Raw genomic sequence first — 21,475 nt, 5'->3', positions numbered from 1 at the left:
GCTTGTTATAAATGCTCTCTACTTGAACTGTTGTTGATGAGACTAATGTTTTTCATACGGCTTTCCTTTCTTTTTTTTTTGAGAAAATAAGAATTCATACGGCTTTCTTCTTCTCTTGTCTCATTCCATAATCAATTTTGATTTATCATTCACACATTACCTTTTAGTTCCGTCGACAGAATTTCAAATTTAATCAAGAAAACAAAACTCTTAATAAATAAAGTTTAAATAATAATTTCAGAACTTGCCAAAGAAAAATTATTAACAACTCTTCGAGAAACTTAGAGAGTTCTGAAGAACTACTTTGGTTTGCTTTGTGGAATGTAACAGCAGTTTTCACCCATTTCCCCACATACCTGTCAAATTGGTTTAAAGCTGACCAAACTGTATCCATACCAGTTTATTTAGTTACATATGTTAGTAAATGTAAAGAAGAGTAGTGAAAACAGACAGAAATGAATTCGAACAAACACTAAGAGTGTAAAACCGTATAGACCCAAATGTATATAGCATGGCCTAAATTAAACTAAACCACTCAATCAAGGCATTGCCAAAATTCAAATATCTAAGAAAATTACAGGCTTCCCTTAGCCATATGTCATTGCCTTTACCGAAACTAAACTGATGTATCACAAAGTCTTGTTTGGTTTTGGTCCCATTACTACAAAGATATAGAATATGAAAATACTTGGAGCTAAGGGACAGCTGCTCATAACTATTTACTCTTTGACGTTAACACTTTTAAATCCCTTCACTTATTTATACGTACTCTTCTTGTTCACCATAACCTTCATCTCATCATCTTTGTTCAAACAAACAAAAAACACTTTACATACATATCCACAAAAACAATTCCGTATAGAAAGAATGCGTGATACAACATGTCTCGAGCGACTCAGCCTGGCTTTGAGAACCGCCTTGGCTTGTCTCATCGTGAGCTTGACCACTTTGTACGGTCCCAAACCACTAAAAAACTTGGCAACGTTTCCAGCCTTTTCTTACCTGACCACAATCTTAATCTGGCTATCCGACGCCGAACCAACATACGGTGAAGTTCTCAAATGCTGTGTTGACGTATCTTACGCCACTTTTCAGACAGCAGCCATTGTGCTTGTGAGTGTCTTGGTGGTTGGACCAGCCTCCCTAGGGATTAGCATGGTGGCTCCAGTTGCTGTGGCTGTAGCTTCATTCATCGTGGCTTTCCCAGCGTCCACGAGTCTTTTAACCAAACGAATTGCCTTTGGGCAGATCGTTCTTGTCTATGTAACCTTTGCTGTGTTCAATGGAGAGGTTGCTCATGTTTTCATGCTCCCCGTTCATGTGGCGGCTAGTACAGCACTTGGAGCCATTGCTTCTCTACTCGCTGTGCTTCTCCCGTTTCCAAGACTGGCTCATAGTCAGGTGAGTCTTTATAATATTTTCTTTTGAACTTTTTTTTTATGATGATGACTCAGAAAACGTACCTCTGGTTTTAACTTGTTTGCAGATGTCTAAAGGTTGCAAATTATACGCTGAAAATGCTCTTGAGAGGTTGAGTTTGTTCGTCGAGGTCATGATGGCTCGAGACAACACCACAGCTCAGGTGTTGATTGCAAAGGCCGCTTCATTGTCTTCAGCAGCTAGACACACACTCAAGGGCATCAAAATCCACCATGTAAGCCAACCCACTTAACAAAACTGAATATGATTTTCACATTTTGCCAACAAAAAAAACTGAATATGACAATCTGTTGGGCAAATCTCATAAGTAGAATCTTTTTAGTTTTTATCACAAAAATAATACTCAAACATAAAAATCATCAAAATAGTATTTATTAATCAATACTACATAAAAATCATCAAAATAGTATCAAAATAGTATGTACCCTAATCTCACCCTCTAAATATAAACAATAAACTCTAATCACTAAACCATAAATTTAAAATATATAAATACATTTATGCTTTAGTTCTTGATAAATACTATTTTTATGCGTTAGTAGTATTTAAAAAAAAAAGAAATTAATACTATTTGAGGGTGTTTCTCTTATAGTTTGTATAGATCTATTCATTGGTGTCTAACAAAAATATTATTTGGTAACAGGAGCGTCTTGCATGGGAGAGACCAGATACAAGATTCTTGAAAAAGAAGCAAAATCATCAAGGGGAGAAACTACAAGCGACAGAGTTTCTGATGAGAGGGATAGAGATAGCGTTGGGATCTTTCAGTTCTTTTCCTCTAGGCATGAGCCGCGATGAAGTGACAAATCTTCTAGAAGCTCCAAGAACACATATCGCTCATGAGCCAGCATCTACTCTCAAGCCAGAGGACAGGCTGACATGCCTTCCTGAAGCTGGTTCTCTATCTACAACATCTTTACCGGTTTACTTCTTCAGATACTGTGTGGAGCTCTTCAGAGGTGACGTCTCATCTGTGAGACAAGACAGTAAACCTCGTGTAGATGAGCTGTCCAGGTCCAAAACGGTTTTGGATGTTCTCAGTGTCTGGATGGCTAGAGAGAGATTTATTTTTGCGTTCAAGTGCTCAATCTCTCTAGGCCTTGCGGTGCTGTTTGGTATACTCTACAACAAGAAAAACGGGTACTGGTCAGGTCTAACCGTAGCCATTAGTCTTGTCTCCGGCAGGCAAGCGACGTTAACGGTAGCGAACTCTCGCTTACAAGGAACAGCCATGGGATCAGTCTACGGTCTGTTGTGCTGCGCTGTTTTCCAAAGACTAGAAGAGTTCAGGTTCTTGCCTCTTCTCCCTTGGATAGCCGCCACCGTCTTCATGAGACACAGCAAAGTCTATGGCCAGCCTGGAGGAGTTACATCCGCCATTGCGGCGCTGTTGATACTAGGAAGGAGAAACTACGGAGCTCCCACTGATTTTGCTATTACTCGAATCGTTGAAGCTTCCATAGGGTTGCTAAGTTTCGTCCTTGGGGAGGTTCTTGTCACTCCTGCGAGAGCGTCAACTCTCGCAAGAGCTGAACTTAAACACTGCCTCGACGCGCTATTAGATTGTGTTGGATCGTTGGTTCTTTGCTCTGAGCAAAAGAACATGCCGTTGTCGGATTTGAGAAGCAAGCAGGCGAAGCTCAACTCTCACGTTCAAGCATTGGAGAGGCTTACATCAGAAGCCTTGACAGAGCCTAATGTTCCTTTCCTCAAACCTCTCAACGCCGTTAGTTACAAGAAGGTTTTGGTTTCTCTCTCGAAGGTTTCTGATCTCTGTCTCTATGTTTGTGATGGTCTCACAAACCTATCTGGAGCTCATCCTTGGGACCAAGCCATCACTCATGATCTTAAAGCCTTCCAAGAAAAGCTTCACTCTTCGGTGAAATGTTTAGAAGAGATCACATGTACCAAGACTCAAGCAAGACTACAAAAAGAGTTGCAGAAGAGAAAGATATGCCATGATGTTGAAGCAGGAACAGCATCGAACGACAACTATTCAAACATGGAGATGGGTCCAAGCCAAGATGATGCAGAGAAGTTCTCAGTTTCTTTTGTAAAACTACTAATGGAAGCAACAGAGAAGACAAGTGGCAGCACAGCTGAAGAGGTGGGGAAGAGTGAAACTACTCTGTGTCTGAGCAGTCTAGGTTTTTGCATCAGCAGATTGATGCAAGAAACAGTATGTATTATGACAGAAATAAATCATACAACTTGATTTTATTTATTACGTTTAGTAAACTATAGCATCATGTAAGAAAGATCAGGTGATTTGGATGTACAAAACCAATATAAGCCAGAGAGATATTTATAGCAAAATGAGGGAAAGCAATTTAAATGGTGGAAACTGCAGAGAATTTTTATTGCACAAATTAAAAAAAAAAAACAAACAGTTCTTTACAATTGAATTGAGGATAATGTTCAACGCTTGAGTTGACGTGAACAAATCAAAAGCATAATCATTCCTCGCGTGTAAATACACTCTCGACTTTAAGAGCTAAAACCAAGAAAGAGAGGAGTGAAACACAGACCATAACAAGCATCACTATGACCATGGCTTGCAATGATATATATGGGCTTAGGAAGAACACAATCGCTATCGATGCGCTTTGCCATACTTTTAGCTGCGCAAACGCTCCTTCCTGTTTCCATAAGTCAAAAGAAAAGTACATTCCCTTTCATGAATATGTTTTTCAGTGAATAAGAATACTCATAGAAACAATGGTTTGGTGATATTATTTACCGTGTCATGTTTGAAGAGTAAAGCGAGAAGAGCACTGATTTGAGTGTTTAATATCCCATCACCGATTCCTAATACCGCCGCCATTATAAGTGGGTAAACTGTGCCAAGTACTCCGCTAGTTGTCCTGCAACATAATCAATATCACACTATAACTTAGTTCCCACAAAATCACTTTTAGGCTAAGGGATTCACATAAGTTTCATCACTAAAAGAAACCTTTTCTAGCAGAATTTCACATACTCAAGTTACGGATCAGTCACACAGAGTTGCGTGATCAGTGATCTATTTACAAAATTCTACAGGGAGACCATTTCAAGAAAGCACAAACAAAAGGAGTTAGGGAGTCACATCACATAAGGAGTTACAAGTAACAAACCTGTAACCAAGAAGAAGCCAGAGAAATATAGAAGCTTGAGCAACAGCTCCACCAGATACTATGAAGGTGATTGATGACAGACCAGAGGTAAACCGTCCAGCAGTTATTGAACACTAAAATGGTTTTCAATATGACAAAGAAAATGATTAACCTCACAAAACCCACGCCAATAAGCTTAAAACAGGATGACTATTGGCTCTTCCGTTAAACTTACAACTGCGTCAAGAGCTCCGTAGACAGCCATTGCCCCGCCAACACCTGAGACACCAATCGCAGGTGTAACAATTTCCTTTGTAAACTCAGCCCTATAAACAGGAAGACGCAACTTTTAAAACAGAATAATATACATAGCATATGAAAATATTTACTTAATTTGTGCTATTCTTGTGACAAAACATATAAAGTTTGTTTGGAGATATACCAAACAAATGCTTGTTGCAATCCTGAGTAAGCAAGAAGTGGGACAATCAGTAGCATCCGTACGTCGAGCAAAGGAGTGATTATCAACCTTGGAAGAGAAACCAAGGAATCAACTAAGCCCATAGAAGAACCACCCACAGGTTCTTTCCCATCTTCTCCCTCAATTTTTCTGATGAAGAACATTAGTATAGTTCCAAATGTCATAATGAGGAGGAACACCAACAACAATAAGGTTGTGCCACTGGTGCTTCCTTCCTACAGTCACTCAACAAGAAGAAAAACAATGGTGGAGCTAACCCAAGTAGACGGGGAATTTTTATAACCATCATCACTGAGAATGTGGTAGTAAAGTGAGCTATTCAATAGTCAACACTTCTACTTATATATTAATTTAAGGAGGTGAAATAAATTAACCTATATCAACAAAAAGAAAAATCAAAATCAAAATGAATATTATACTTCAAATTCTAAACATGCTTAAGATTGTTATCAACACCAAAAATATACCTTTCCATCTTTCAGCAATGTAAGTGTAATGAGATTCCCAAACAGCTGCAAAAATATTGAAGCGAATTTGCCAGAAGAAAATTTAGAGTAAGCGCAACACAAGATTCTGAGGTAAGCAATAAGGAAAGTATAATGAAAGAAGAATGCACCTGGTGGCAGGCAAAGATAGCCCAAAACTCCCCATTGAAGACACCTATTATTGATCCTTCATGCACTTTATGATCTTTAGCATGACTTCTCGCAATTGATGTAAGGTATGTTCCCTAATGCAGTAAAGGTCTTGAGATCAACTACAGTATGTGCATGATTAACGATAAGAAAACAGGAGCATGTAGTTGCACCTGGCCAACCCATATGATGGAAGCTGCAAATCCAAGGTATAAAGAGGCTGGCACCATAGTGATCCTAGCACCAATAACTTATATGTCAAAGAACAAGTGACTGAAGCAACATTAAGTCGTGAAGACAAGAGAGCAGATGGGGAATACCATGATGGCTTCAGATTAGCGGCAACGAAGAGCCAATACCCTGAAGTACCTAGAATCAGAGCATTCTTTGATCCCAGTAAGCGGACAACCAAAGAAGCAACCATGGAGCAGAACATGAAGGACACATACAATATCCCTAGAGAGATTGTTCCCAACTCCTGAAAGAATCAAAACAACTCAATGATCACCACTCACCAAATATATACACACACAACTAAGACAAAACCGTTTCTAATCTTAATTTTCGACAACAATCTTCACCGAGTCCTGATAACCACATACCACACACAAAAGAACACGCTATAACCGACAGAACTAAGATTGTTCCGACAAGAATCTTCACGGGTCTGATCTCAAAATTGTAATGAAAGTATAACATCAATCAGAAACTCAAAGCTTGTAACTTTCAGCTCAATTCTCAGTAAGTGAGGAAAAGAATCGAACTTTGAAGGCACCTTATTGATAGTCGTTTCGAGGTTCTGAGCGGCGCCGAAGGCGAGGAAGATCAACAAAAAGGAGATACTGAGGATATGAACATCTCTTGTATAACTCTTCCCAGGTCTTCCCTTGCGATCCTCACCAGAGACCAACACCAACGGCGCCTCCTCATCGTTTCGAGAATCCATGGCGGAGAATTGGGTCCGATCACCTTCGCCGATTAATGACCCCCGAGAAAGATGACCGAGTATCTACAGTGAAAGTCAAACCATGTGTGGGAGAGAGAGAGAGAGTGACAAGCCTGGAATAAGAAGAAAAAAAAAAAACTGGTAATGATTCGGTTCAATTCAATTGTTTCCGGTTTATTACGTACCGGTTTGCTTAAAATTACGGTTTTTGATGATCGGTTTATTTGAATTAGAGATATAGTGTTAGTTGGGCTGGGACACCAACAACTCGAAAACAAATGAACCCACATGTATCTGTTAAGGCCCATTAAGTATTCTTTAAATGGGCTTTACTCGACCCACTAAGGAGACTCGAGGGTTTTGTGAGCTCTCTTTGATTATATATCACCTTCCTCCTGCTCTAGGTTTTCAGATTCCTCCGAGCGGCGCACCAGTTGAACGAACACGAGTGAAAGCTTCACGATGGGTAATGTCGATTTGAGTCTTTTTTTGTTATTCGGATTCGTTAGAGGATTACGTCTGATTTAATTTTTTATTTGTTGTTGTGTGTGTTGTAGCGAGAATCAAGGTTCACGAGCTGAGAGACAAGTCGAAGAGCGATCTTCAGAACCAGCTTCAGGATCTTAAGGCTGAGCTCGCTCTCCTCCGTGTCGCTAAAGTTACCGGTGGTGCTCCCAACAAGCTCTCCAAAATGTACTTTCCCTAAATATCCTATAACTCCGAAGCTTTAGATTTCGATTTTATGCTATTCTCGGCCCTAGTGATTTAGATAGTGTAGGATATGGAATTATATAGAGTGATTTGCTTATGCTTATACATATCTTATAACATTTTGTGCTTGGGCTGTGTCTGTATTTAATCTGTAACGTGTTTTGTAATATGCAGCAAGGTTGTCCGCAAATCCATAGCTCAGGTGTTGACTGTGACATCCCAGAAGCAAAAGTCTGCTCTCAGAGAGGCGTACAAGAACAAGAAGTTCATCCCTCTTGATCTCCGTCCCAAGAAGACCCGTGCTATCCGCAGACGCCTCACTAAACATCAGGTATGTCCTGTTTTTGTTTGTTGTTGGCTATGATTGATCTTTATTGCCAATTTAGTTGTTCTCATGGCTTTTATTTTGTTTTTTTCTTTGCTTTGCAGCTCTCTTTAAAGACAGAGCGTGAGAAGAAGAAGGAAATGTATTTCCCAATCAGGAAGTACGCCATCAAAGTTTAACTTACCTGTCCTTTTAAAAAAAAACTCTAGCTACTAGAAACTCTGTTTCAGCTTTTGTTGTTTGATGGAAACTTGTTTTTGTTATTCACTTGTTCTATTGTGTCAAACAATTTCAGCAACTTGGATTTTGTTTCTTTTTTTATGTTTTGAATTTTATCTTTGCAAGTTATTCTTTTGCGCACTGAAGAAACCACCATCTCGAGTTCTCAACCTTTGATAGTCCGACCATTTATTTTATTAATTGATCTTAACAAGCTTAGGTTATATTGTTAGCGATCGGAATATGGTATTTGTCTGCTGGTTTACTGTATGTGTGTTTATAGTTAAATAAAGATGAACGTCAAACGATACGCAAATGAGTTGAAAGCACAGTCGGGTGGAGTTATAAATTTATCTTAGCCGTCGTTATGCTTCGAAAGCAGATGTTCCGATTGCTGCAATGCTGCTCACAGGACTAATGAATGTAAAACCAAAATTTGTGACACTAAAAAAGAATAAGTTCTCTCGTATTAGGGGTAAAGGTTACCTAGAAACAAATGAAACTGCTTTTTCTTACCACTCCCATCTAGATAACTGAAGGCTACGCAAAACTCGGAAGTCCGAAACCATGATTCACATAATTCACGGACAACATTCTTGTTTGTATATGCAACAAAAGAGGAAAAAAAAAGGAATACATGCGACCACAGTGGGAGTCGAACCCACGACCTTTTGATCCGAAGTCAAACGCGCTAATCCACTGCGCTATGCGGTCGAACTGTTACTACGACTCTGTGGCTGATAATAATCCTATTTACACAACCTTAAGTAAAACACAATAGCATTATAAGAAATTTTGTTAATTATATTGCCATTATAATTTATAGAAAATCAAAAAAACGGAAAAAATAATCATTCAGTTTTCGAATAGTTAGGATATAAAAGTCAATTAATGGCATGATGAACTAATGCATGATGTTATTGAAAGCGTAATTGCTCTTAATTGGAATGTCAATCTTCTTTTTTTTTTAATAATTGATTTGTCCCTTTGTTTCAAACGGGCGTACTTTGTCGTGAGTCGCGAGATGTGACTCCTGAGTTTGCGTGTACGGACTGATAATCTAAGAACAATAGCGTAAACTCTGGAAGATTAAATATGTAAAAGGTTCGATAGCAACAACAATATTAATCCTCGGAAAAAAGTAACTGAGCCACCAATATGAGGTCAAAATTAAGCATGTGAATGTGCACCAAAGGCTTAACGTCGTGTTAGTTTATGGCAATGATTAAACTGCGATCCTATTCTCTTCGATTTTTGGAACTGAGTTGATCAAAGTAAATTCTAAATACTATCTTCCAAGTAAGCTCATAATTAAGACGAATTTCCAAGAGTTTACATATAAACCCCATGCATGAAATCTTGTGTTGAGTACGAGTGTGTACATGCATATATATTTAGTATTCAAATACACTAATTCGTTATAGAAGAATCATTGACAGAAAACACAAAAAGAAAACAGACAAGATATTGATCCGATCGACTCTTTATCGTACGAAATGAACTGGCATTAGATGGTCTTTGTTACGGAGAAGGTATCATGGTGGCTAGACCGTAAATCTAGATATATCTAGGATTCTTTTTCTGAATTATGATATATCTAGGATTCAAGTTTCAACCATACAGAGTTTTCAATAAGAATAGTACTGTATTAGGTTTGTTCTTGGTGGGTTCTAAATTTGACGACTAATAAGTTAATAACATTATAACAATAATATGTCAGCTTATATGCATCGCTAGCTGATCTTATCACGCCTTCGATCTCCCGAATATCTAAAGTTGAATTCGACTGCTGCTGGAAGGAAATGGTAATGACACATTCAAAATCATTTTCAACAATTAAATGAATCTGCATATAGGCTAATCTTATTCAATGCATAAGCTATAACACATTGTTATATACCAAAAAGCCATATATGTATAACATAGTTGACACGTGGTTGAAAATATATTAATTAATTTGACTGTTGAAATAACCACAAGTTTAAAATCATTTCAAGAATCCAATGAATCTGCATATAAACTATATCTTATTCAATGCACGAGCTGACTATAACAATTTGTTGTTGACGTGCAATGAAGCAAAGTATATAACATATGTATAGCTGTTTGACAAAAAGTTACATATGGTTATATATTTACTCAAACCCTTATATATTTGAGGCAATTTTTGACATGATCGCGACGCATCCATTGACATTTTGTTTTAATCATTTTTACTTTCAGATTTAAGAAATATATATTTGTGTGAAACAGATTGTCTTAGGGTTAAATCGACAAGTAACGTAAATTCAAGTTTGTAATTGACGGTTGGCTCATGGCCTCATGGGTCATGATCAGGGTCAAAATCATACATGATACGTTCAATAATACACTATCATCATTTCAAGAATTTTGGAGAAATACATAAAACCATGCAAAGCCCACTACACGTGTAGGCCCAGAGTTAAAACAAATCGGAAAAGGTCAAAAGTCAACAACAACTTTATTCGTCCCTTCCTCTCCACAAGTTTAAACGACGACGTTCAAACGCTGTTGTTTCCTATAAATACCCTCGTTTAATCCTCTCCCTCGTAATCATTCACAACCAATACTGTTATAGTAACTTTCAACAATGAGAAACTTATGTTGTGTCGCCAAAACGTCGTCGCATCATCAACCTCCACTGACTTTAACGCCACGCCAGAGCTTGGAATCGGCGGCTGTCTACGGAATCATCGAATCTGCGGCCGACATAATCGAGAGATGGAACACAGAGACATCCACTTACGCCAAAGTCACTTCCATGTTCTACGAGAACAAACAAGAAGCCATGGTGTTCATCCACCGAGTTAAAGACCTTCAGAAGACGATGGAACTTCTCGTGAGCGAGGATCCAAACTCTGAGAGGCTCGTGAGAGCTCAAAGACTGATGGAGATCGCTATGAAGAGGCTCCAAAAGGAGTTTTACCAGATCTTATCAATGAACCGGGCTTACCTCGATCCAGAATCTGTCTCCACACGATCATCACTCACCTCGGAGAGATCTAGCTACTCAGATTTTAACGACGAAGATTCACACACGGGAGGTGACTCAATCGTTGAAGTAGAAGAGGCTTCTAGTAAGGTCATGACGGAGTTAAGATCCATCGCTGAGTGTATGATCGGTTCCGGCTACGCGAAGGAGTGTATAGGCATATACAAAAGCATCAGAAAGTCTATCATCGACGAAGGTGTTTACCGTCTCGAGGTGGAGAAAATAACCGCGGTTAAAGCGAAGAGAATGTCGTGGGAGGAGATTGAGTTAAAGATCAGAAGCTGGTTAGAGGCGGTGAAAGTCTCCATGGAGACACTCTTCAAAGGAGAGAAGATTCTTTGCGACCACGTCTTCGAATCCTCTGACTCAATCAGAGAGTCTTGCTTTAGTGAAATATCTAGAGAAGGAGCGATTCTTCTCTTCACCTTCCCGGAGATCGTTGCTTTCAGAACAAGCAAGAAGAATCCTCCAAAGGAGATTATTTTCCGGCTGCTTGACATGTACACCTCCGTCGCCGGAAACTGGCGAGCTATCGAAGCAATCTTCTCCTTCGAGTCCACCTCCGTCGTGCGATCTCAAGCGCTTAAGTCTCTCGTCTCTCTCAGCGAATCCATTCGATCGCTGCTTCTTGATTTTGAATCAAGAATCCATAAAGACTCTTCCAAGGTGGTGGTTCACGGTGGAGGAGTGCATCCCCTGACTCTCTCCGTCATGAGCCACATCTCTCTCCTCGCCGACTACAGCAACGTCCTCGTGGACATCCTCGCCGGATCTCCTCCGCCGGACAGATCGCTGATCCCGGAGTCTTACCTCAACGTCTCCGACTCCGACGACTCGCCTTCGTCGGAGCTAGTCATCAGATTCGCATGGCTTATCCTCGTCCTCCTCTGTAAAATCGACCGCAAAGCGAATTACTACAAGGACTGCTCCGTGCAGTATCTCTTCCTCACCAACAACCTCCGTCACGTGGTGTCACGTGTTCGCTCCTCGAACCTAAAGCAGCTCCTCAGCGACGACTGGGTCAAGAGGCATGTCACTAAGATTAAACAGTTCTCCGACAGCTATAAGACACTTGCGTGGGGACCAGTGTTAGCAACCCTACCTGAGAATCGTGCCGTTGAGATGTCGGCTGAGGAAGTGAAGGATAGGTTTGAAAAATTCAGCGAGGGGTTCGAGAGGGCGTACGGTAAGCAAGGTGCATGCGTCGTACCGGATTTAGAGCTAAAGGAGGAGATTAAACTGTCGATTGCGAGAAAGCTGGTGCCAGTTTATCGCGAGTTTTACAACACGAGAAGGTTTGTTATATTGGCGGGAGCTGGTGACGTGACAGTTGTCCGATTTACCCCTGAAGATATTGAAAACCATTTGTCTAATTTGTTCTCAGGGGAAGGTATTTCGGGGAGTTCATTTGTCTCTTCTCCTTCGTCTTGTCGGTCACGGTAATCAACATCCTAAAGTATTTTTTTTTTGTCTGTGAAAGGCAAACACTGAATTGTGTCCATGGTTGTACTATTTTTTATTACCTCAAGAGGAAGGAATGGTTGTTGACAACTTGATAAATCTTGTATGTACTACTAGTATCTAATGATGTAATGATTGAGATGGTATTATAGGGGGAAATTATAAATCGTTATTCAACTTTTGCACTGGAAAATTAGAAATATATAAATGAAAAAGTTATTTCAGTATTATGAAACGGAGAAAATATCGTTGTAGCTGAAATAGACATTTATGTTGTGGAAAAAAAAATAGTTTGTTAGTTTGTTTAGTAAAAAAAAAAATAGTTTGTTAAATTCCCCTAGAATTTATCTCATATTTTTCGAGAAAGAAATATGTATGTGTCCATGAGAATGACACCTGAAGGGAAAGGATATGTCAAAGGTGAAGGCTATACTGTGCAATACAAGTATCATTTATTTGTTCTTTTAAGTTCTTGATGGTCCATTGATGGTGGGTGAGGACCGTGAAGTATAGAGAAGAATTAAAGCTAAGTCACATATAACGATTTGTTGAGACTAGGCATACTTTTATAGAACAAATCAACGAAACGCGACTTGACAAAGCAGAAGAGCCACAAGTTCTGTAGATTCATTCTTAGCAAAAAAAAAGTTCTGTAGATTCATGACAAATGTACTAACTACTTAGATCATTTAGATTTGAATTGCCAGTTAACAAACCAATACTTGTCAAATTACAACCTTATGGTGAAATTCCCTTTCTAATATTCTTTGCAATTCACACGTTATGCATTCTTATAATTAATCATTGAATAAAGAAATATACATTTCTTGTCTTGTGATCATCGTCTTATTCAGTCTATTATTCTATATTTCTGGAGTTACCAAAGAGAACTAACCCCAATATTAGTTTTCTATTTAATTTGTTTAGCTTGTATCTTGGTATCAGGTTCTGCATCCATAATTTGGTGTTGTCTGTGGAATGTCATAAGTTTTATAATCCCAAAACTCGAAATTAAAAATGTAAGGAGGAAGATACAAGCATCACACAAGAACTTTCGACCATGCACTGCCTAGTATTCTAGATGACTGTAGTAAGCAATAGTTATGCTGTGGTTGGGAGTTGGTCAGATGGAAGCGGAAGGTTCTGCCAGCCGGTCGAGTGTTTAATATATTTCTTGAGTTTCTCTGTTGAAGACTCGACGGTCCATCCAGAATAGTGTTGAGTCGGAGAGAACACGCGGTGCTCTTTTTCGTGGCTAAGACACGACTTGGCGCCGTTCAAGAACCAATCCCCTTCTGATCTTATAAAACCAGCTTCGGCTTCCTCTTTATCCGCAGCCTAATCACCAAACAAACAAATATATAACGTTGTCACAAACAAATATAGAGTAGTCTTTGAACAGCTAAGAACGCGTTCAGCAGAGATCAACCGTTGCCTCGTTGGCCTCGACCAAGAAGAACGTACTAATACAAAAAAAAGAACATATTAATGCTATACTAATACCATCACTTGGTTTATTATACTATAATCAAAGAGGTTTTCATAGAAATGATACAATCATGCAAGTAATCCACACGTCCATGCACATATTAAATGGTTTAGCTAATATTTTATTTCATCGTATAACGCATAGATTGAGTTCTAAGACAAGATTATGGGACCAAGACGTTACTATCAGAAAAAGAAACAATATATATAAAGAATAATCTGATGAATCTATAATAGTTTAAGAATCTGAAGAATACAGTGTAGACTTACCTTCTCAGTGATGTACTTAAACACAGTCTTCTTCTCACCAGCTTCATATATGTTGCACTGGGAATAGACCTATCAAAATAACATAAAAATGTAAAACATATAAAACCGATGATGGCAAAATTGAATTTTGTACTTATTTTATATATGATTTTTCCCCGACGGACCTGAGCTTCGACGCCGGCTCCGACAGCATAGATGGACCAGTTACGAGTGTAGTTGTTGAAGAGATGGATTTTTGCGAAGCGAACACGAGGGTGTCGCTGACGTGTACCGTCGAAGAAGCAGTGGTGAATCGTAACTCTTATGCATCGGTCCGTCACGTGACTTGGGTCCGCGCCGATCAACATTGTCTTGTTGTGGTTCACGAAATGACATCTAACCATTTTATTAAATTAATTAGCACAACGGATAGTTAACTGCTAATATTATTTTATTTATTTTTACGAACCTTGAGACAGTAATGTCAGTGCTTTCTCGTGTGATATCAATCAAACCATCATAGTAATTCTTGAGAGTACACCGATCAATCCAAATGGTGCTTGATTTTGGTTTGATCTGAATAGCGTCTGCGTCTGGTCCTACACCCCCTTCGAATTCAAGGTTACATATTATAACGTTTTCACTTTGTTTAAGCCTTAACCCTTTCCCTGTTATCTTCACCCGTTGCCCTCTTCCGTCCACCGTTTTGTGGGATGATACGTTCACAAACGAAGATAAATGGATCGTTCCAGACACATCAAACACAATCCATAACGGTTCTGGCCTCTTACAAGCCTCTCGTAACGATCCTGGACCTTCGTCTACAAAAAATACATACGATTTCGTTTTACATAAACTCTTTAACATAAAGTGTCCTAGTTCTGTTAAACAACGTCTATATATACCAAATCAGTATATCAGTATATATTACTCTGAGAAAATAAGCAAGATTCTTGAATTTATGTCACAAGCTTTGATTTCGATATAACACATGACACAAAAGAACGTCTTATTTATTTATGCAAGATTCAGATCCAAGATAAGTATCAAATCGATATTACAAAAATACTACAATATTTTTCTTCAATATTTTTGATTAGTTACTGACAACTATTTGTTCCTAAATTTAAATTTCATCAACAGAAAGATACAGTAAAAATAACTGAAAGGGAATTTACCAGCTAAAGAAGTGACGTGGCAAACCGGACCATTAAGACCACCAACGGCGGCGCGTCCGAAACCTTCGGCCTTTCCGGCGAGGGAGCGGAGGCTTGAGTCTACGTGGCAATAAGGTTCCACCGTCATGTTGGGAACGTATGGAGACGTTGAAGATGGAGGAGCTGGAGAGGGTGGGAAAGGGGCGTTGTGGTGATGGGATCTGTGAAGACCATGTAAGTTTCCCATAGCTTACTTATATTAATAAATATCGAATTTAATTTTGGACAGTTTCAGTTTTTATGTATTTTTGGGAGGTTATGGGATATAATTACTCTTTGTTGCAACTGAAACTCACCATTGATGTTGTTAGCTTTGTTGGAACTGTGGAAGGAGAATCATTCATCTCTTGTCCTCTCTCTCTTTTTTTTTTTTTTTTGTTGTTGTTGCCGACAGTAGCTTTTTAAACAAAGATATTTATTTTTGGAATTTTTTATCAGATATTTTAGCATTATCTATGTAGTTCCTTTTAAAAGTTTTATTTCTAAAAATACTTAAAGCTATTAAAATACTAAAGCTATTAATTAAAAAATTTATAAAACTTTATAAAGTTGACAAACCGATTTTTTTTTTTTTTTTGCAACCAGCAACATTCTAAGACAAAGGGGTTAACTAATAAATGAGCTTTTACATACCAGAAGTTTTGTTTTGTATTTTCTGTAACATACCAATAAAGTATTTAAGCTAAAAGTTTCTTTTTATTGTATATGAACTCTGTAAAGAAAATCTATTTACTTGTAGAAGAAAATTATTGAATTCATTTCGGTTCAGCGTATGTATCCCTTGTCTTATACATAACATTGTCACATCTTATATAATTCTTTCCCTACTGTATCAAACTCCTACATGAGACGTTACAAAGTAGACGCAAGTTCCAGCTCTTTCTTGTATATAAAATCACAGAAAAGGCTTACAAAAGTCTGATCATGGAGTTCCCAATAGCATCCATGTTGGACCCATCCGCAGCTCATTTCTAACTGTTTTCTTCAGTCAACCTCTTCTACCGGCAGTTTCCAGAAGTTCCATGGGTTATAATCTTCCTGTCGATGATTAACCACACCATTAATGAATCTATACATTACATTTGCTAATAAAGTCTGCTTCTAGCTTTAGTTTACCTGCTCAACGAGCGAAGTTGGAGGAAACATGTCGTTGACAAGGGTATGAAGTGATGTGTAAGACTTCTTAACATCTATGCGATGTCCTGTTGCTACTTCTCCCTGATACATTTGTAAAGCACAGAGTCTCTCAGTACATTCCAACAAATAAGCAATCATGCATGTTAAGCAATCATGCATGTCAGATTACCTTTGGATTGATAATGAATATCTTTCCCTTGGGGATTCCGAGTTTCTTGTAACTCAGCTCATCGGTGTCTCTGTTCCCAAATCCAGCGTAGAACGGGTTGTAATCCTTTGGGAAGAGTTTCCTGATATCCTGCACATTACATTTGAAAACTTGTTCTTATCGAATTATATATGGTTTTAACCGTTCTCTATATGTCCTAGAAAATAAAAGGATAAAAAAGTTTTACCTCCAAACATGCGATCTTGAATTCGTGAGGTGCTCTTCTTATCACTGCAAAGCAAGAAAAAGAGGATCCTTGTTAACAAATTACAAATACGTTAACTTGCTACTAATGTATCTCCAAGGCATTAAGATTAACCTTCACGGTACAATGCTGGAAACAGCCCGTCTGGTGAAATGACTACAGGACCGTTTGGTAAAGCTTTTCCGTCCTGCAAGCCGAAAAAATAAAATAAACAATAAGCAAAGAGATCTCCTAACAAAAGGTTATTCATAACGGTTATGGATTGAAGTGCCAATTCAAAGGTAACAAAAACTCAGTCTAACCTGCTTTAGATTATTTAAGAAACTTCTTGTTAGATATGCCTGAACAATGGCACGAGCGCTCAGAAACAGCAGCTGGTACCCATTCTCCTAAATAATTAAAGCAATGCAAAGCACAATGTGAGATTCATAATTACAGATTGCAGATTTCAAATTATCCAAACTGTTGCTCAAGGAAAGAAACATACAGCTGAACAAATTGTATCTTATTTAAGCAGTAGTGGATCTCATGTTTTCTCAAATTAAAGTGCAAGAAGCGAGACTTGACTAAAGCCTTGAAAGTTACCTTAATGGCTGAAAAAAGCTTGGCCACACCAGATTGTGTCCAGTCCTTTCCAACCAATGGCATGAACTGACCTAGCACATCAGATCTGCAAACACACAGCAACAAAAGGAGGATCATCACATTGGCATAAATTTATAATATGGAAACAATTTAGCTACAATAAGGTTCCAAAAGCTGTACTTAGTTATAGTTCCATCAACATCTGAAATTACAATCTTAGTGTCCCATCTCCACCGGTAAATATGTGCATCAACCTAATTAAAAAAAAACAAAGTTAGAAGAATAATATTTCATAGGGTGCGTTTCAAAATTTTAAGTAATGTTACTAATAATAAACCCCAAACCTGTTGTGTTCCAAGAACTCTCGTGGAGAAACTAAAAGTGATCATATTCTGACCATCTTTAAGATTCAGAGACGCGATCTGCTCATTAGTAGGGACATTGGTTCTCACAAGCTGCCTACGCGGAGACTCATGGCGGCTCTCTGCGGCTGACAGCACCTCCGGCGAGTTCTGCAAGCCAGGCTCAGAATCAACAAACAGATCTTCCTCGCTCGAGGAGTTGCTACTCGTATGCTCTATCGTTTTCACCCTTCTAAAAGGAATAGGCCAGAGTCTCCACCTTCTTCCAGATGAAGAAGGAGTTGTTACTGCAGTTTCTTCATCATCCTTTGGTTTGGTGGATTCGTTTTCCTCCACGGAGATCACATCGTCTGGATGAATATCTAAGTCTAGATCAAACACAACCTTTCCAAGTATGATTCGAGCAGCTTTCTTCCACGGCATGTATGTTTCTTTAATCCTAACGACTAGATTTTCGCTTTCGAGGATCGATGTTGCTGAGTTTTTGTATTCTTCTATGGAGATTAGATGCGTGTTAAAGACTTCAGCAGCTGCGGTGAGTCCCATGCCTTGACGAAGCTCGTCCTTGCAAAGTGATAGCTCATACTCTGTAAAAGATAAAACCACCGTTAAAAAATAAGTAAAAACTAAATGTTAAAAAAAAAATTTACTTACTCAGTTCTATGTCCACACTAGAAGTTGCAGCCACTGAATCCATAGTGTTCCTGTTCTCGTTATCCTCCTCAGTTGGTTTAGATGGAGTTAGTTGCTCATCTTCCTCCCTCGTTGAATCTATAGAGACTCTCTCAGATGCTTCTGACTCTATTAAGATGGAAGTTTCTGCAGAAGTTTTTGTGTGGTCATCTTCACATTCTGACTCCGTATTAGCATCAATAGATATCCTTGATTCCTCGGTTATTCTCACTTCTTCTGTTGTTAGTTGGGTTGTAGAAGATTCAGAACCATCAACAAGAGCCACTTCATCTTCACCTCTAACATCTTCTGTGATGGTAGTAAGTAGAAGCTCACCTTCTTTTAGATTCTGAGCCTCAAAAGTAGAAGCTGGCTCCTCAGACTTCGCATTATCGACAGGTTGTGACAGTTCGGTATAATGAGAATCTTTAACGGTAATATCACGAGAACGGGAATCTACTTTCTCAGATGACTCTACTTTGCTGATAAACTCAGCATCCCAAGAAGTCTCAGAGGAAGCAAACTCAGTATTACCTTCACAAAACTCAGTCCCATCGCCAGGAGCCAAATGAAACTGAGGAGTATTCAACCGTAGATTCTCAGCCTCCTGCTCCGCCGCCGAGACAGGAGCCGTTAGTATACGCCCATCAACACTCACTAAAACCACTTCAGAGTCCGATCCTTGACCCTCCCCATACTCAGAGGTAGGAGAAGGCGGATCATCATCATCATCATCATCCTGGAAATCATAATACCTCCTGTTACAATCAGACTCCGTCCTATCAAGCCGACTCAAAGAGTTGAAACCCTCTCTCTCAGCACCAGCGTCAGATAAACTATGCTCAAGGCGTAAACCGTTGTTCTCATTACCATTGTTGTTCTCTGTGTTGTCATTAGCTGCTGTAGGATCAACCTCTCTGATGAAATACGCTTCGCCGGAGTTGTCGAGATACATGTGGAAATCAGCTTCGGTGCCATTCACGGAGATCTTCACAAACTTCTCCGCTCCTTTGAGAACGCCTTGGAACTTACCGAACCTGACGTACCAAGGAGTGCTGCGGAACGAGCCGTCTTCTTGTTGGACGACGATGACGTCAATGGCGCCACCGAAGGGGTGGAACGGTGTGGCGACGGAGTAAACGCCTTGAGAAATCAAACTCCCGAATCTTCCGACCAAACTCATTTCGTTAAAGCTAAGACAAGACCGTTTAGTTTCACTGTCCTAATCATATACAAGATGTAGGAAAGTAGAAAGCTTTGTAATTTTTAGCCCTGCAGATGAAAGAAAACAACCCAACAATCCAAATTTAGAAAACCCCAGAAGGGTTAATCAAATCAAAACTAAGAAAAGAAGCCCAGCAAATTCCATTACAATTTCATCAAAGCTAAGACAAGACCTTTTAGTTTCACTGTCCTAATCATATACAAGACGTGGAAACTAATAAGGTTCGTAATTGCCAACCTGCAGACGGAAGATAACAACCCAACAATCCAAATTTAGAGAACCCAATAACGTGTGAGACTAAAACCGAAATCAAATTTAAAACTAAGAAAAGAAAAGAAACCCAGCAAATTCCATTACTATTACAAGTTTCCGACCAGACTTGTCCGATTTCGGACATGCAGTGTTAGCGCTTGTTCCAGCAAACATCAGTTTTTGAACTAAATTTAAGCAGATATGAATCAAACAGGGGTTCGATTGTCAGAGAGATGCAACAATATACGATGATCGATAGTCCACGAAGAAACTAGGATCCAACGTTTTTTTATCTAAATCTCAAGTTACTAAATCGCGAAAACAAAAATGAACAAGTTTTGAATTTAAACTTACAGATTAGGAAGTGTCCAGCGGAGAATCCGAGAAAACTAAACGCCGGCGGAATAAACGATGAATCTCTTGGATTGAAAATTTTTTTTTATGTGAATTTTCCCCTATTCTATCAGTTGCATTGAATGTTTTTTTTCTTGTATATATCTAGGTTGTGAAGACTTTTCTTTTGCTTCGTCGATTGTATATTTTACCGGTGGGTGGATCTTCCGAGAAGATGCTTGTTGGGTAAACAGGAAAAAAATTAAATCAAATCGCCATTAGTAAGAGAGACTGTGGTTGCTTATATAAGATTGAGTGTCTGTGATCGGAGGGAGAATTACGAGAAGGGTCTAGGGTTTGGTCGTAATTAGTTGATCTTTATGAGGGTAGAATTGGTATTGTAAGTAATTAGTTAATTACTCATGTCATGTGAATGAATATGCTCATGAACATATAATTTTTTTTGCTCATCACAATACATTTATATTGTGATGAGTTTTTTCTTTATTTTTCATCTTTTTACTGAATTACTTTTCATTTTTTACTTCAAAATAAATTTAATTTCTTCATAAATTTAAATGATTAAAAACAGTTTTGGTAAAGACAGTAGCAAAATTATATAAATAAATTTCGTCAGAAAAAATGGATAAGTCGTGGGAATATTACAATCCTGTGATTCACACGATAGCATATTAGTGGGATATTCTTTTTCTACACGTAAAATACCATCTTTGCTTGTTTATAACTATACTGCAGTTTCTTAACATTTTAACCAAAGAAAACTATACTGCAGTTTATAGGCAAAATATACTAATACAGGCATTTCATTTTCTTATTATATATCCATAGATATGCAAGTGATATTCATTCCTTGAATTATATAAACAGACCACATATTAAATAGGGTTTGTTTGTTGATAAAAACATAACCTAATTATCTGTTCGGTTTATCATTGTGTTTAATTAATACATAAATTTTCTTGCCTCAACGAGGTGTAATAAGAGTTCTAAATGTGGATGTCAAAGAAAAAAAAGAGAGTTCTAAATGTGTTTAATAACTAATAAGCAGCATTCTTCACAAGTGTCGTAATGTGATTACATTGTCACCTAACTCGTTCTCTTTGAGGAGCCACATCATTGTCAGGGCTGGCTCTGGTGGTCGCTCCTTTAAGTTCCATTTTAGCTTTTATATATCAGCAAAGCTCGCATTTTCTAC

At 38.5% G+C, this 21,475-nt stretch overlaps 6 protein-coding genes and 1 non-coding gene across 7 annotated transcripts; 3 read left to right on the top strand and 4 right to left on the bottom strand.

Moving 5' to 3' along the window:
* The first annotated feature begins 750 nt into the window (after window positions 1-750).
* On the top strand, window positions 751-3,756 carry LOC111215783. Its single transcript, XM_022719864.2, has 3 exons — window positions 751-1,401; window positions 1,487-1,654; window positions 2,084-3,756. Exons 1-3 carry the CDS (start codon window positions 868-870, stop codon window positions 3,653-3,655), a joined length of 2,274 nt encoding a protein of 757 aa, XP_022575585.2. The 5' UTR covers window positions 751-867; the 3' UTR covers window positions 3,656-3,756.
* A 19-nt stretch (window positions 3,757-3,775) lies between these two features.
* On the bottom strand, window positions 3,776-6,706 carry LOC111215784 (UNC93-like protein 3). The gene is made up of 10 exons (XM_022719865.2): window positions 6,427-6,706; window positions 5,972-6,129; window positions 5,825-5,888; window positions 5,633-5,746; window positions 5,484-5,528; window positions 4,978-5,231; window positions 4,771-4,861; window positions 4,557-4,669; window positions 4,181-4,304; window positions 3,776-4,079 (listed from the first exon to the last, which is right to left on the bottom strand). The coding sequence occupies exons 1-10, from the start codon at window positions 6,595-6,597 to the stop codon at window positions 3,897-3,899; spliced, it is 1,317 nt and encodes a 438-aa protein (XP_022575586.2). The 5' UTR covers window positions 6,598-6,706; the 3' UTR covers window positions 3,776-3,896.
* Window positions 6,707-6,924: 218 nt separating this feature from the next.
* On the top strand, window positions 6,925-7,948 carry LOC106452747 (60S ribosomal protein L35-1). The gene is made up of 4 exons (XM_013894916.3): window positions 6,925-7,063; window positions 7,155-7,290; window positions 7,483-7,639; window positions 7,738-7,948. The coding sequence occupies exons 1-4, from the start codon at window positions 7,060-7,062 to the stop codon at window positions 7,810-7,812; spliced, it is 372 nt and encodes a 123-aa protein (XP_013750370.2). The 5' UTR covers window positions 6,925-7,059; the 3' UTR covers window positions 7,813-7,948.
* Window positions 7,949-8,492: 544 nt separating this feature from the next.
* On the bottom strand, window positions 8,493-8,566 carry TRNAR-UCG. The gene has a single exon. It is a non-coding gene; the product is annotated as a tRNA-Arg (tRNA).
* Window positions 8,567-9,728: 1,162 nt separating this feature from the next.
* Window positions 9,729-12,505, top strand: LOC111215782 (exocyst complex component EXO70H1-like). The gene has a single exon (XM_022719863.2). It carries the CDS (start codon window positions 10,464-10,466, stop codon window positions 12,306-12,308), a length of 1,845 nt encoding a protein of 614 aa, XP_022575584.2. The 5' UTR covers window positions 9,729-10,463; the 3' UTR covers window positions 12,309-12,505.
* Window positions 12,506-13,312: 807 nt separating this feature from the next.
* On the bottom strand, window positions 13,313-15,658 carry LOC106452749 (putative pectate lyase 21). The gene is made up of 5 exons (XM_013894918.3): window positions 15,242-15,658; window positions 14,533-14,884; window positions 14,249-14,459; window positions 14,085-14,153; window positions 13,313-13,664 (listed from the first exon to the last, which is right to left on the bottom strand). The coding sequence occupies exons 1-5, from the start codon at window positions 15,465-15,467 to the stop codon at window positions 13,428-13,430; spliced, it is 1,095 nt and encodes a 364-aa protein (XP_013750372.2). The 5' UTR covers window positions 15,468-15,658; the 3' UTR covers window positions 13,313-13,427.
* Window positions 15,659-16,008: 350 nt separating this feature from the next.
* On the bottom strand, window positions 16,009-20,541 carry LOC111215781 (phosphatidate phosphatase PAH1). Its single transcript, XM_022719862.2, has 11 exons — window positions 20,281-20,541; window positions 18,432-19,721; window positions 17,760-18,364; window positions 17,596-17,669; window positions 17,416-17,500; window positions 17,133-17,219; window positions 16,945-17,017; window positions 16,813-16,856; window positions 16,587-16,715; window positions 16,397-16,498; window positions 16,009-16,318 (listed from the first exon to the last, which is right to left on the bottom strand). The coding sequence occupies exons 2-11, from the start codon at window positions 19,630-19,632 to the stop codon at window positions 16,265-16,267; spliced, it is 2,454 nt and encodes an 817-aa protein (XP_022575583.2). The 5' UTR covers window positions 19,633-19,721; window positions 20,281-20,541; the 3' UTR covers window positions 16,009-16,264.
* Between the last annotated feature and the right edge of the window lie 934 nt (window positions 20,542-21,475).

This window comes from Brassica napus, chromosome A5 (assembly GCF_020379485.1).
Source record: "Brassica napus cultivar Da-Ae chromosome A5, Da-Ae, whole genome shotgun sequence".
In the NCBI taxonomy this organism is placed as follows: Eukaryota; Viridiplantae; Streptophyta; class Magnoliopsida; order Brassicales; family Brassicaceae; genus Brassica; species Brassica napus.
This window is presented reverse-complemented; position numbering and strand designations above follow the sequence as displayed.